Raw genomic sequence first — 15,425 nt, 5'->3', positions numbered from 1 at the left:
CTCAATATATCTGAGTGAGTGAGTTTAGTATTACGCCGCACTCAGCAATATTCCAGCTATATGGCGGTATTTATCCAATTATACCAGTTCATCTATGTCATTTTATCATTTTATAACCATTAAAATCATCATACATATACTGTGATAACATGAGAGGCTTCCAATTCATTCGGTTTATTCGTCATAGTTCCCTTGGGGCAGGTACACACTGACCAGGACAATCTGGCGACTCATAACATGGCGGGCGTCAAACACATGTGCTCAGGGAGCCTTCATTGTATGCGATATTACACGAGATTAGGGAGTGGCTTATTATTTAAGTTTTATTATGACACCTCCCCTCTTTGAGATAAGCAATTGTACTATTGCCTGGATGTACAACCGGATATACCTGATGTTGTATGAATGGAAATGTATCAATAAATTGTGCATTTAAACAACACTTCAACGAGAAATCTTTGCCTAACTGAACTAATAATACTGAAAGGTTTTACACCTTCTTACTGCTGATTTACCTTATCAGACTTTAACACACTTGAACTGCTGAAGCTAGAAAATTAATGCAACTTGATAAAAATTAACAATTCCTTGTTCAAACAACACTTTAAATGTCATTCAAACCCAGTCACCATATCTTTGTGGTGATTTCACGACACGACCAGAGGTAGTAGTGGTTTGCAGGGGAATGTCAGTCTCTGGTGCCATATTGGTTGTAGTAGGAATGTCAGTCACTTGTGGTGGAGATGTCGTCTTTCCACTGCTAGAAATGTCATTTGTGCTGTCTCGGCACCAGGTATTCTGAGAGTCTTTCCCAGAATGATCTACTAAGAGATGTCGTCGGTTTCGTCTGAACGTCCCCTGGGAAGTGGCAACGTTGTAACTGCACGGAGCGTCAGCTGCATTGGTGACGATGGCTGGTGTGTCCCAGCGCTTCTCAGAGTCTAGCTTCACTCTGACTTGAGTTCCTGGGGTTAGTGGTGAAAGACGTCTCACGGAGTGTCTCTCATTGTTGAACTTCTCGTAGGACTTCTTCGCACTGTCATCTCTCTCTCTCTCACCTTTTCAAAGTCTGGCCACTAAGGAGACAGGTTTGTTGGCGTTGTTGTTGGCAGCGTAGGAATGTTCGTCCTAATGCGTCGTCCCATGATCAGCTCTGCCGGTGATACACCAGTGGCTCTAACTGGCGTTGATCTGTACGCTAGCAATGACATGTAGACGTCATCCTGTTATAGGATTCTTTTGGCAATCTTCACTGCACTTTCTGCTTGTCCATTCGCTTGTGGAAACTGTGGACTACTGGTTGATAGTGAGAAGTTATAGTCTCTGGCAAACATCCTAAAATCTGCTGAAGTGAATTGGCTGGCGTTATCAGAACAGAACTGTTCGGGTATACCCCAACGGGCAAACATGGCCTTTAGTTTCGCAATCACTTGTTTGCAAGTCATGTCAGCAAGATGAGCAATCTCTATAAAGTGAGAGTAGTAATCAACGACTATTAGAAAATTCTCACCTTTCACATAAGCAATGTCTGCAGCAACTCTCTGCCAGGGCCTGGCAGGTAGACTAGTGGTTATGAGTGGTTCCTTCCTCTGTGATGGCTTGTTGGTAGTGCAATACTGACACTTGTTGATTTTCTCGCGAATGTCACTTGATATCGTTGGCCACCAAACGCATGTTTCTGCTCTCTCATGGCATTTCGTAAAACCCTGATGACCCTGGTGAATAATATCAACCACTTCGAGTCTCATCTGTTGAGGAATCACTATACGGTTCCTGAATACCAATAGATTGTCAAACACTGACAATTCACCACGAACTGCGTGATACGCATGTAGCTCTGTAGGTACACTTCGGATATGATCAGGCCAACCTGACTGGGTGAACTGTATTGCCTTCTGTAGCTCACTGTCGTCCATAGTGGCTGACTTCACTTCATCCATCCTTGCATCAGACATTGGTATATCCAAAGCTATGCTCTCTATGAACATGTTCACTTCTCCTTCAAGACATATGTCATTGACTTCACTTTGAAGTGGACTTCTGGACAGAGTATCCGGTACTATCAGTGACTTGCCGGGGATGTACTCTGCAATGGCTTTGAATCTCCTCAGTCTGAGTAGCAGTCTCTGACATCTTATGGGTGTACGATTGAGGTCGTATGAATTGATCAGAGGGACCAACGGTTTGTGATCAGTTTGCAACTTATTCCAGTCCCACTGGATACCTGCTGAACTTTTCACATGCCCACACTCCTGCGAGGCACTCTTTTTCTATCTGTGCATATTTGGCTTCAGATGCTGAAAGTGTTCTAGAACAGAATGCAACAGGTTGCATCTTATTGTCCTTGATCTGAAACAAGGCACCTCCTAGCCCGTAACTACTGGCGTCAGCACTGATGACTATCGGGAGAGAAGGGTCGTAGAATGCAAGTACTCTTGAACTCGTAACCAGTTCTTTGACTTTGGAGAATGCACAGTCCTGGGCTGGTCCCCAAAACCAGACTGTGTCAGTTTTCAAAAGATCAGTTAATGGCTTTGCAGTAGAGGACAGGTCTGGCAAGAACTTTCCGAGATAGTTGATCATACCCAGTATTCGACGAAGTTCTGCGACATCTTTTTGGTGGTGCTAATTTCTTAATCGCTTCTATCTTGCTGGGGTCAGCGCATATCCCATCCTTAGTGATCTTGTGACCAAAGTATATGATCTCTATTTGGTTGAACCTACATTTCTCTCTGTTTAACTTGAGGCCAGCAAGATGCATAGTTTTTAACACCTTATCCAGTCTCTCATCATGTTCTCGTTTGTCTTTCCCATACATGAGAATATCGTCCATTATAGCCTCAGTCCCATCATGCCCTGCCAAGAGTTCAGACATTTTCCTTTGGAAAATCTCTGGGGCAGAAGTAATCCAAAAAGGTACACGTTTAAAGCAGTAGCCCCCAAACGGTGTCATAAATGTGGTCAGTTTCCGACTATCCTTGTGAAGTGGTATTTGATAAAACCCATTTGATGCGTCCAGGGTGGAAAACACTGTTGCTCCAGACAACTTGGGGCTATTTCGTCCAGGTTTGGCATCATATATCTCTCACGCTCCACAGCCTCATTTAACCGTTTCAGGTCGACGCAAATCCTGATTTTTCCTGATTTCTTCTGTACTGATACCATGGGAGAGCACCATTCATTTGGTTCTGTTACATCTTCAATTATTCCTGCATCCTTCATCCGGATTAATTCTTCCTTCACTTCTGTCATCAAGGGGAATGGTACACGACGGGCTGTCGAGATACTAAAAGGTTGTGCGTCTTGTCTCAGACTTGATTTCGTTGATATGTGGCTCCACAAGTCCCATTTTCGTTGAAACAACTCGACTCAACAGATTGTTGCGGCCATTGGTCACACACACATTGAAGTTGTAGTCTTTTCCATGATATTTCACTTGTGTTGGAAATTGTCCAATACAGTCAATTGAGTGACTATGTCCCGACAGTTCCTTATCCGGAGGCTGAAGCTTAGGCTCATTATATAGCTTCTCATATGTGGCTTTTGACATAACAGTAACGTCTGCACCTGTATTTATTTTGAACTCCACATGTGTATCTTGCACATAAAGTGTCACAAGCCATGCTTGACTGTCATCTTCACAATCAATTGATCCGATGAAGAATTCTGGTGTGTTTACAGCGTCCACACTATTCACTTGTCTTCTCCCTGATGAGTGACACATAACAGCAAACTGTCCCATCTTCCTACAGTTAAGACACGTTTTACCACTTGCCGGGCATTTCCCCCTATGGGATTGACCACATCTTTAACAACGTTGTTCTTGTGTAGCATGCTGCGTTTGACCTCTATTTGCTTGCTGACCTCTCCTAGGCTGACCTGTATTACTTCTAAAATGACCCCTTTTCTTTCCTCCACCTGAATTATAAGATTTCCGGCTCCTAAGCTCTTCAATGTCTTTAGCATCCTGGTTTCTAACTTGAGATTTGACTAACTCTGTCTCTCTAGCCAATTGTTTAGCCCCTTCTAAAGTCAGTCCGGATTGTAACTGCATTTTCTCAGACACTTGCTTGTCAGAAATTCCAATCACTAAACGATCTCTAATTGCTTCATCCTTCGAAAGTCCAAAATCACAGGTCTCTGCTAATTCATACAAATGTCTAATAAATGTCTCAACACCCTCGCCAGGCTTCTGTATCCGTTGATGGAATCGAACACGCTCGTGAATGACATTGCGTTTTGGCACAAAATGTTCATCAAACTTCTCCAAGACTTTGTTATATTTTCCCGCATCACCCTCTTGAAATGTGAAGGAGTTGAATATGTGCTCAGCCTCCTTGCCCATGGCATAGATAAGGCTGTTTATCTGAACATCCTCTGTTTCCTTGTTGAGTTTAGTGGCAGTGCGATACCGCGCGAATCTCTGTCGCCACGCCGGCCACTCGCCCGGCTGAGCGAGGTCGAAGTTCTCTGGAGGGTTAAACTTGGCCATAATTGCTTACTTGTTTACTTCTGACACCATGTGATAACATGAGAGGCTTCCAATTCATTCGGTTTATTCGTCATAGTTCCCTTTGGGCAGGTACACACTGACCAGGACAATCTGGCGACTCATAATGTAGCAGGGCGTGGAGTCATCCCACAGATGACATCCTTACCTTGTCAGCTTGCTCACGGGGTTAACCTCTTTGGTCATGTGGACAAGGCGTCCGACTTCTAATCAGAAGGTCCGAGGTTCGAATCCCAGCACGGGACTCGGAAATTTTATGGCCGCTACAATAACATGGCGGGCGTCAAACACATGTGCTCAGGGAGCCTTCATTGTATGCGATATTACACGAGATTAGGGAGTGGCTTATTATTTAAGTTGTATCATGACATATACTTTACACTCATAGCTTTGTGTAATAACTTGTGTAATCAATTGTTAAACCTCTTAGCCTTACAATGCATTGACACAAGTCACGTATAACATGTCTAAAAGAATCATTGTTTCAATTATTTAATTTACAGATCATTAAGTAGTCTCACACTTTGATCATTACGTAATCCCCTTAAAGAATTAAGATGTTTTGCTAGCCTGATTGGAGCCCTTTATACTCATGTTTTGATAGAACATACTTTTTAATGAGTTTGAGATCATCCTGTTTATTTTAAATGAGTTTGAGATCATCTACTTAAGATAAAGGCTTCTATAGTATATATATAGTTTGTGTCAAAAATGCAACTTCACCATACATCATGGAAGTGATACGGAACAACAAGGGTGGTTCGAAGTTGCTATATCAGGATTATTCGTACATAAAGAAGAAAGAGAGCAAGTCAACAATTAGGTGGGAGTGTTCCCAACGGAATCCGCTGTCTTGCAAGGGTTTCATTGACCACAGACATGGAAGTGAAGAATAAAGAACTGACAACCGACCACTGCCAGACCCCAGCGCTACCGTGGCCCTCAAGTTGCGGTCAGAAATGAAGCAGAAGGCCAGTACATCCCGAGAGACACCAAACCGGGTTCTTCCTCTAAGAAAAGAACCAGAACAACCACCAAACGTCTCCAAGAACGCCTTGAAGGTCTGTGCAAGACCTACGCAGCGAAGGAAAAGACACTCGAGGACTTTCTCCACGGGTCGGCCGTTGTTTGCGTTGTTGAAATGTGGCAAGATGTTTAGTCATAGATATGTCTGAATGTGTGAAAATATATGCTGTTGTCATATTTATATATGTATTAATGCATGAATGATTCATAAATGTGAAATGTAAAAAAGTGCATTGTCATATTTATATATGCAAAAATGGGCTTACATATGTATTTGGGTTGTTTTTGTTATCGATTATGAATGACTGATATGAATAAAATTCATTTCTGTGACTTAACATGTCTTTAGTTTTTTTTTCTTAGGGTGGAATTTATCAGGGGTGGATTTTGTCCGGGTGGATTTTGTCCTAGGTTGCAATTTTGGGGTGGATTTTGTCCGGGTGGATTTTGTCCTGGATTCACGTATTGTGGATCCACTGACTTTGACAAGAGGCTTGGCTTGGTAATCATTTATAGTTACACCATACCATGCTCCTAATTTCATTAAAGAAAATCTTAAAACAATATTTTTTATTCATAAGCATTTGTCAAAAACAAGTAAACACTAAATCTTTGTGAAAAATATAATCACTCAAAATGTTAAAGTGCGTGGATTCCAGTGTAATTATAAGTTGATATGTTTTTCAGTTCCAAGAAAAAGACCCAGTTTTCTGTTTGTTTCAAGGAAACAAGGAATCCGTCTGGAATGGATGGCAGTTTCTCATCACGTTAGTCGTCAAAGATACTTCACTTCATAGGTTTCATTTAACGACTTCAGTTTGATCTGTCCCTTTGCTATCCATCATATATCAATAATGAATATATTTAATTATTGTATATCAGATATGTAACTGTAACTGAAAGGGAATAAGTTGTATTACACATTTTACAGTTTTTAAATTAAAGAAAAGGTAATATTAAAAAATAATATTTTATGTTATTATAATGCTGTGAATGTTTCCTTAGAGGGTTGATAAAACTATGAAATACCCACGATTTTTCATTCATGGGAAATATTAGGTTTTGTATGCTTTTCTCAGTTGAGTTGGTCATTTCAATTTGAAATGAATAAGATCACATATATAATCAGGTGTTACATTCAGTGTTTAAACATTATCCTATCTATTTAAAATATGTATGTACCGTTTTACCTATGCTTAGATTTCAGTTGGCGATTTGGTAGTAGATGTTACCTTGAATATGAGTACAGTAACAGTAATTATTATTACCACAATTTGCATCAGAATACTGGGTTGGCTACTTTTGCTGGTATCAATCAAATAAGTGCCATGTCCAATGGAAGATACAATATGCATGTATACTACAGATCTTCCCTTTGTGATTGTGAAAAAAATCTTTTGGTTACATCTTCTAATTAGTCGTTCTAATTTTATAATTTCATTGTGATCAGATGTACCACTGTGCATGTTTTTGAATATGTATACATGTGTTATTATGGCTGTTTTTGTATTTTTACTAAGCATTGTATGTATTGTATTTACAGGATGATGCAGAGTCTGTGTGGGACGATGAGGATGGCAACGATGTTTTGCCAGACATCAACCAGGACTCTTCATATTCACCCACAGATCTTAAGTAGAGCATACACAATCTGTTTGCGGTTGTGGACTTGTTCAAGCCTTGTTGTAATCAACTTGGTTATATTTCCCCTTCCTCTGTGTGGCAAAACAAATGTCTCAACTCAGGCTTTGCTTCATATGTACCAGATCAAAAGATTGCTGTCAGCAAGTTGCCAAGTCTTTACTATGTGAGATTGTTAGTGTGTATATGTTAAGATACATTGAGGCAGCTTCAAATGTAAACTTCATGTATATGGGCCCATGACCTTTCATACAAACAACATTTCAATTTGAAATCTGTTTAATAAATACCACAGCAAGTATGTTATGCCTACACTAGTAGACCTCATTTCATCATATGCATAAAATGTTGTAGGGTTTTGACATATTGATTATTTGCATATTCATACAGAAGTTGTGTTCTCAAATGCTGAAGATTCCCTCTTAATGTGGCTTCTCACATACATACATGCATGCATGCATGCATCCATCCATCCATCCATCCATCCATTCATTCATTCATTCATCCATCCATCCATCCATCCATCCATCCATCCATCCATCCATCCATCCATCCATCCATCCATTGTTGAGTTCTATTGAAATGTGAGCTATTCAAAATAATGAAACAGATGAATCATAACAGTGACTGTTACTGTGTTTGTTGTTTTTTCGCGTAAAATGTAATAAATGGTACATTCACAAGTTATGCACAATGGTAGTGAGTGAGCTACAAAGTCACATTGGCAGCCATATCGTGACTATGGAAGTCGTAAATTTAAATTTGTAAATGTGTACATGAAATAAAAACAAACTTACCTGTCTTCGAAGGACAGTAAAATAACTAGTCTATCACAAATGTACACTAAAAACTAGCACCTAACCATAAACACTTTAACGGTACAGTATAAAAATGGGCTATAGATTGCCAACACCTGAAGGTTGATCAACATACTAGGGACCACGGGAACGTACAGTACATTTGCTTCTTGCATGGACCCTAGCTGGATTCTGTATATAGAAATTATCTTTCAAATGAAACAGTAAGTAAATATAGTCCCCCAATGGATCAGCACAAAGCTAAGTTTGCCATTTCATCTAAGCTGAAACCTAGCGGAAACCTACATTACCCAGTATCCAATAGGTTTCCGCAATAGCGGAAACTAAGTCATTTTGCTATGAATGTTTCAGCGAACTGAAACTAAATGGAAACGCATAATGATGGTTTCAGTTGTAGAAACTTGACGGAAACCTAGATTTGTTAGTTTCAGTTTTGTAAACTATGCGGAAACTCGCATTGTCTGTTTCCGGATACTGAAACCTAGCGGAAACCTACATTACCCAGTATCCATTAGGTTTCCGCAAGAACGGGCCCGTTTGCAAGCGAATAACATTTCAATGTACCCCGCTGTCAATGGCAACTCATTTGGTACTTCGTGGTAGTATTTCTTTATCTCGAATTACATTGAATCACGTAATGATGTACGGAAATTACCGATGTGTTGCGCATGCAAATCAATGGAAGGGAGATAACTCTAAATGTGTTTTTCTTGTCAGCAAAATCTAGCGATGGCTACAAAACGATTTGTTCCCGTGCTTCAAACATATCAAAATTAACATTAAGGTGTTCGGTAAGATAAATACCTTGTTTACTGGTCCCTCGGGTCACATGGGTTGATGTACCCTCGATGTTTGCTGATATACCAGGGTAAATAACAGGTCATCTGGCATTCAAATGCAATGCCAATTGGATCCTGCTTTAGCTATGGGGAGCAACTCTGTACAGCAGCACCCCTAGATGATTGCACCATCCCTACTTAACTAGCAATACAATAAAAGTTGTTCACTGGTCACAAGGGGGGCGGGGGTTGATGTTCCTTCGGGCTCAGGGAACATGAACAAACATCGAGGGTACATCAACCCATGCCCCTCTCGTGACCAGTGAACAACTTATATTGTGGTGTTTATAAGCATCATTATCAACATTTAAAGTGTTCGGATTACTTACCACATAACGAGGTGCACAATGCACATAGTGATCTCATTCAGTTCCACAAGAAACTTGAAGACAACCCGACCTTTAGGTCCTAGTTTACCAAGCACTGCTCCAAATACTGTACAATATAGCAACATCCCTGTAGAACAAGAAAACGTCCATTACAGATGTTAGATGCTCACGCTATAGTCGAACGCTACAATGGAACGATGGACTCTGCATTTAAAACATATTTGTATGATTATGGAAAAGGTTGTGACGTTTTATATTATTCTGTCGATTCTGACGAAAGAATGTTAAAAACAATTGGTACTTTGCCGTAGGACTTTTACATACAATCGTTTTTCTAATGTACACCCATGTGATTGACGTGATATGTTTTACTGGCAACCAAATCTCCTGGTTAGCAATACTAATATTTTGTGGCGAGTAATTGTCAGAGAACCTAATAATCAACCAGTAAATTATAATGATTCCTATGTTGTTCATGCTGCTAAGTTGGATTTCACTTCCAAAGTTCAGTTCTACATTCAGACACTGTTTAAAGTCAGGGCATCGAATCCCTTTCATCAACATAATTTCTTAACCAGTCTTAGTCAAAACAATGACAAACAACATTTTTGAAAAAGCACACCACACAAGCTAAGCAAAGCAAATCAAAGCAAGACAAAACACGTCAACACCAGAAAATAGTCCTTCTCCGTAATCTGCCGAAAGATATTGTAATGGACCGGAAGGGTATACTAGTAAACCAGCGTGAAAACATATTAATGGATCCCCGAAAATTAAGGACACCAGGTGTTTGCAAAATATTAAATGATGATGCAGTACAAATATTTAGACGACAGAAAATGGTGTCTTTGGTTGTTTCTTTTCTAAGCTACACATCTTATTTGAACAACTTATGAAGAGCAGTCTGTGTTACCAATTATCCCAGCCTTCACATACCCAGAACATTAAATCCGGGTCTGTTGACAGTTTTAGGTGTCCAGGTGGGTTTCCTATCCTCTGTAATATTTCTCCCATCAGATTCTACCTGAAATGTTGAGTTGGTTACATTCTGGAGCACATATTCATCAGGAGATTCTTTCTTGATATTGTTGAAATCTTCCTTGACGTAAACCGTGTGTGAACTTTGAATTGCAGCCCTAACAATATTGTCTGGAAACAGATTTCTGCAAAAGAAATAACAAATCATCACAGGGAATTACGACATCTCTATGACAGACATCAGCCCAACATCTTCAGTAACATTTGCATCTGCCAGTTCTTAATTCGCAAGTGGTGAGGCAATAAGCTAGTGAGGCTAGGCGGCGTGTAACAAAGGTATTATGCCTTGTTTGCAGTCTATAAACTAAGCAAGTGAAGCTACATATAGCTTTAAGTGACTCTTGGAGTAAATATTCCCTTTTCACTGCCTTAATCATAATCTGAATGGGGCATAACGTATTCGAAAACATATGACAACCTATGCTTCATTGTGACTATGATTAAGGTTGTATTGTAAGACTTCACAGATTCAAGTTAAGACACCTGTTTTTCTGAGTGTAAAATATATTTAATAACAACTTTCCATAGATACGAACTATCAAAATACATCAACAATATCTACTCGATCTTCAACTTGAAAATGGACACTAAACCTTCTTTTAACGATACATGAACATGCTTAGTTGTCTAAGTTTATTTAATAATTGCAGTCACTAGCTAGCATAACATATTTTATACTCTAGACATGAGTCCAAATAGGTATGGGGTATATTCCGGCAGGTAAATGACATTTGAGAAAACACGTCCGAATGGGATAATGTCTGGATTCCGAGTCAAAAACAGCTTATAGCAAGAATGTGTATGCGTACACTTTTACAAGAGTATTTTACGCCGCAATCATTGTAAAAGGTATTACGCACTGATCAGAAAGGCTTATTGGTATCCTACCACCAAATATACACACCTCTCACACCCTTCCCCGAATCTTATTTAGTTTACTAGGGTTTGAAATATGAATATTTCCTTAGGTGTGGAAACATTTGTAAATTTTGAAATAGACACTCTGATGATCATTGTGTGGCTTCATAATGGGAACAGTGCAGTTGACGACAGCCGACCTTGTAGTGTACGTCTGGGCGAGGTCTGTCAATATTTTAGAACTGAGGTTGTATTGTGGACCTTCGTCAGCTGATCAAGATAGTGATTCACGTGAGCCAATTCCATGATGCGCAAACAATTGACAATTCATCAACTCTCTGCTTGACTGACAAAGTATTCATGCGACATACTGAAATCGGGAAATCAAGAACAGTTGGCGTGGTGGTATCAATATGTATACAATTTCAAGATTTTCCGTACAAAATCTAATTCTAATGCATCTAACTCGTCTGCCAACGTTCATACCAACGTTTGTGCCTGTATTGAATGGCTGATCGTGATTATATGTAACTTGACACTTCCTCTGTGAGGTACAACATCTGCAGAGACCAGGTGATATTGGCGATATATATTGTGTTGTCTACAATAGCAGTTGGAATGAGACTGACTATCCATATATTCATTCACCATTCTCACAGGTTCACAACTATGTTGGACCTGTAAGACAATCTGGGTCAAATGTGTTCTAAATATATAATATTGTCCAGGAATATATGGAGCTGTCCATAAAAGTACTAGGCACTTAATGTTTTGTGTTTAAAGCAATGCGTTCCTGTCGTAATAGTTCTTTATCAAATATTCCTGTGTGATAAAGTTGCAAATAAGTTTACACTAAATGTTCCCCGTGGTCACAAGGAATTAGATGTTCCTCGCTAATGTATATTGTCCACCATAATGAGCTCTGACTCTTACAGACTCGAACGCGTTACCGATCGCCTGCAAATATAAAATGAGTTTTATTTCCCAAGCATTTATTTTGGTTTGATCGTAATTGCTTATGGTATAAACTTTTAAAAAATGATGTTAGAGGGAATTTTTCCATGCCATCCAGTCTGTGTATGAGAACACATGGTAACGGTACTATTTTAAATTTACTACTTTACTCAGATGAAATTGCTCTTTTTGGACCTGATGAGAATAGCTTACAGCGAATGTTTGACTGTGTCACTGAGTGGTGTTCTTGATGGCGACTGTTAGCAAATATTAAGAAGACAAAAGTTGTACACCATCGTCCTTGTGGTGTACAAAGATCTGACTTTTTTCTACTGGTCCGAATATAATTGATTAAAAGCATTCTTATAAATATCTGTGGTCATTATGTAGATGTAATACTATTGAGGATGAAGTTCATTGTATTCCTTGTTGTCTCTTTTACTCTGATTTACGTTACGATTTCTGGAATTACGTTAAATCCAGAGAACCAGGTTTTCTTCCACTACCACCAGTCGAACAGGTAATATCTCTTGTGAATAATAATATGTCATGTGAACCACTCGCCGCACTCCTTTAAAGATGTACAGACGACGTCAGCTTCTCGTCTCTTATTAGATTTATTTGTACACTCGTATGTGTTATATTTATTGTGTGTGTAAATATGTGTGTGTATCGTATGTACACACACACACTCTCACTACTTTTAATCTGTACTTTATGATAAAAATAACTGATATTGATTTATATCATTCACATAAACGTAATATTGACATGCACATGTTGCTAGTCTCTGATCACATTACAACTAATCACATGTACCCCTATTGAAACGTTAGAAATGGATGACCTTAAGTGCAGTCATAAAGTTTTTGGTCCTCGAGGGCCACCTGGTGAAGCACATTGAAGAACGATTGACAGCAGCAGGGGTACTGAGTCCCTAGTGGTGCGGTTTGACTGTGCCAGTCTGTGTCGAGCACAGGGTTATGAGAATCCCCATTAATTTCCTTTAATAGCAAAGGTTGAGGTACAGTTATCCCAATTGTCAGTATCATAAACTACATGCATTTTTTCCATGATCCCAATATAATGAGTCAACGCCAGAGAAAAACCAGTCTCGTTTTGAGGCGAAATTGTGAATAGCCTATCCCATCACAAACACATGCAAAGGCAGGTCAGTAATCAACAGAATGGACACATGTACAAGTGGAAACACTGTCAGTTATGCGGTGTGTGGGAAACGGTATAAAAAGATATACCTAAAGATATTAGGACTGTCAGTCGATAACAAGGCAAGACCAGATAACGTATATCTATAACCGTCATCACTCACCTAATGAGATCAAGAAACATGTCAACTGCCGAAGGAGCATGGAACTCTTCAGACTGCGTGCCCGATGACGTTAGTGTGTCATGTAATCCTGGCTTGATAATGAACACCAGAGCAAAGCCAATACAGATTGCAATGACGGTTGTAGAAATATAGTAGGCCATAGTGAACAGACCCATCTTTCCCGATGACTTGCTGTTCATGTTAGCGATTCCTGATAAAACATAAAGTAACGTCAAATGGAATAATCAAATGGAGAACAGACCTTCTTTCCTGATAACGTGGCGTCCACGTTAACAATTCCTTATCAAACAAAAAGTAACTCTAAATGGTGTAATCAAATGGAGAACATGCCCTTCTTTCCTGATATCATGGCGTCCATGCTGACAATTCCTTATCAAACAAAAAGTAATCCTAAATGGTGTAATCAAATGGAGAACATGCCCTTCTTTCCTGATAACATGGCGTCCATGTTGACAATTCCTTATCAAACAAAAAGTAATTCTAAATGGTGTAATCAAATGGAGAACAAGTCATCTCTCCTGGTGACGTGTTGGCCATGGTAACAACTCCTATTTAAAAATAGATTAACTCTAAAGGGAAAAATCAATTGGAGATCATGCCCAACTTTCCCGTCGATATATTGTCCATGGTAACAATTCCTATTTACATGCCCATCTTTCCTGATGACTTGCTTTCCATGTTAACAGTTTCTGTTAGAACACAAAGAGAAGAATGATAAAACCTTTTAAACTGTAAATGTTTACAAAAGCAAAAATATCGGGGCTATGATAATATATATTGAGGTTAGAGTGAATGAATGCTGTGTAGTGGCGTAACAATACTAGCGAGTACTGAAGGTATATGCATTAATATTCCAATGTATAATACGTGCACTGACTTCATGAGGTTACATGCATAACTGACTGTCTGCTGTTTGATGAATGAATGAATCGTGACGAGACTTGAACATTTATGGAAATGTGAATCCATACAGTAGTCTTAATTTTTCATATATACTAATTATCTTCTGTTAAATGTATCCAAAACCAAATGTTATTATACATCAATGCTGTACTAGTGATGACACCAGGAGTTCGCTAATAGGACAAACATGGCCTGTCCTACCGCTAGCAATTAGAATAGAGAGGACGTATTAATAGCCCGAGACAGTACAGCAGTATTCGTAGACTAACGCTTAATCTCTGAAATATATGTATATTTTGACAGAAACAAACAATTCCATTTAAATTGAAAAGGCACCCTAGTGAGATGGGAGATCCTGAACCCGAGGAAATGTCGTCTTGCTTCATTTAGCGTTGAAGAGAGGGCTTGACTGAAGAGAAATACTGCTGTTCAGGGACGGTGAGACAGACTACAAACAAACCAGACAAAAACGTTCGGTTCAGACAGATTCCACTGTACCTGTGATCATGCTTGCAACAATCAGCGGAAGTATGAGCATGTTCAACATCCTCATGACTATATCCCCAGGGAGACTGATGAGTAGGATGGTGTCCCCGGAGAGATGCAGCTGACGAAACAGCAACCCGATGGTGACGCCCATCACTGCAGAGATGACGGTGAGGATGAGCAGGATGTTGGCCTTCAAACAGGTCTTTAACGCCATCTTGAAAAATAGAATAGCTATAATGATCATCGAGACGTCATGTCAGAATCGTTATGAGTGTTTCATATATGGCTGTAAGTGTATGTGTGTGTGTGTGTGTGTGTGTGTGAGAGAGAGAGAGAGAGAGAGAGAGAGAGAGAGAGAGAGAGAGAGAGAGAGAGAGACAGATAACGTATAGTAGTTTTTTTAAAAGAGCGTGTTTTCCATTGTCGTTTTCCAATTTAATAAACCAAATGAAAAATCATCCCCTGGTAACTGCCAAATAAGAAAGGAAACAACAACAATGATATGATTTCAAGTAGTTTTGTTCGGAGAAAGGACAGTTTTGACATCCATTTTTCCACTAAAAAGAGGGCCTGATAGTTTTATTTTCGAGAAATATGTTTTTAGGAATCTTGCAAGTCCAGCGAAAGTTTGTCTTTTATGAACGTGAGGCAAAATTGCAACCTCTGCGG

At 39.5% G+C, this 15,425-nt stretch overlaps 1 protein-coding gene across 1 annotated transcript; it reads right to left on the bottom strand.

Moving 5' to 3' along the window:
• Positions 1-9,159: 9,159 nt before the first annotated feature.
• LOC124265177 (excitatory amino acid transporter 3-like) lies at positions 9,160-14,970 on the bottom strand. The gene is made up of 4 exons (XM_046699966.1): positions 14,766-14,970; positions 13,344-13,554; positions 10,100-10,326; positions 9,160-9,290 (listed from the first exon to the last, which is right to left on the bottom strand). Exons 1-4 carry the CDS (start codon positions 14,968-14,970, stop codon positions 9,160-9,162), a joined length of 774 nt encoding a protein of 257 aa, XP_046555922.1.
• Positions 14,971-15,425: the final 455 nt, after the last annotated feature.

Source organism: Haliotis rubra, unplaced genomic scaffold (genome assembly GCF_003918875.1).
Source record: "Haliotis rubra isolate DU_JTF1 unplaced genomic scaffold, ASM391887v1 Scf965, whole genome shotgun sequence".
Classification (NCBI taxonomy): Eukaryota; Metazoa; Mollusca; class Gastropoda; order Lepetellida; family Haliotidae; genus Haliotis; species Haliotis rubra.
This window is presented reverse-complemented; position numbering and strand designations above follow the sequence as displayed.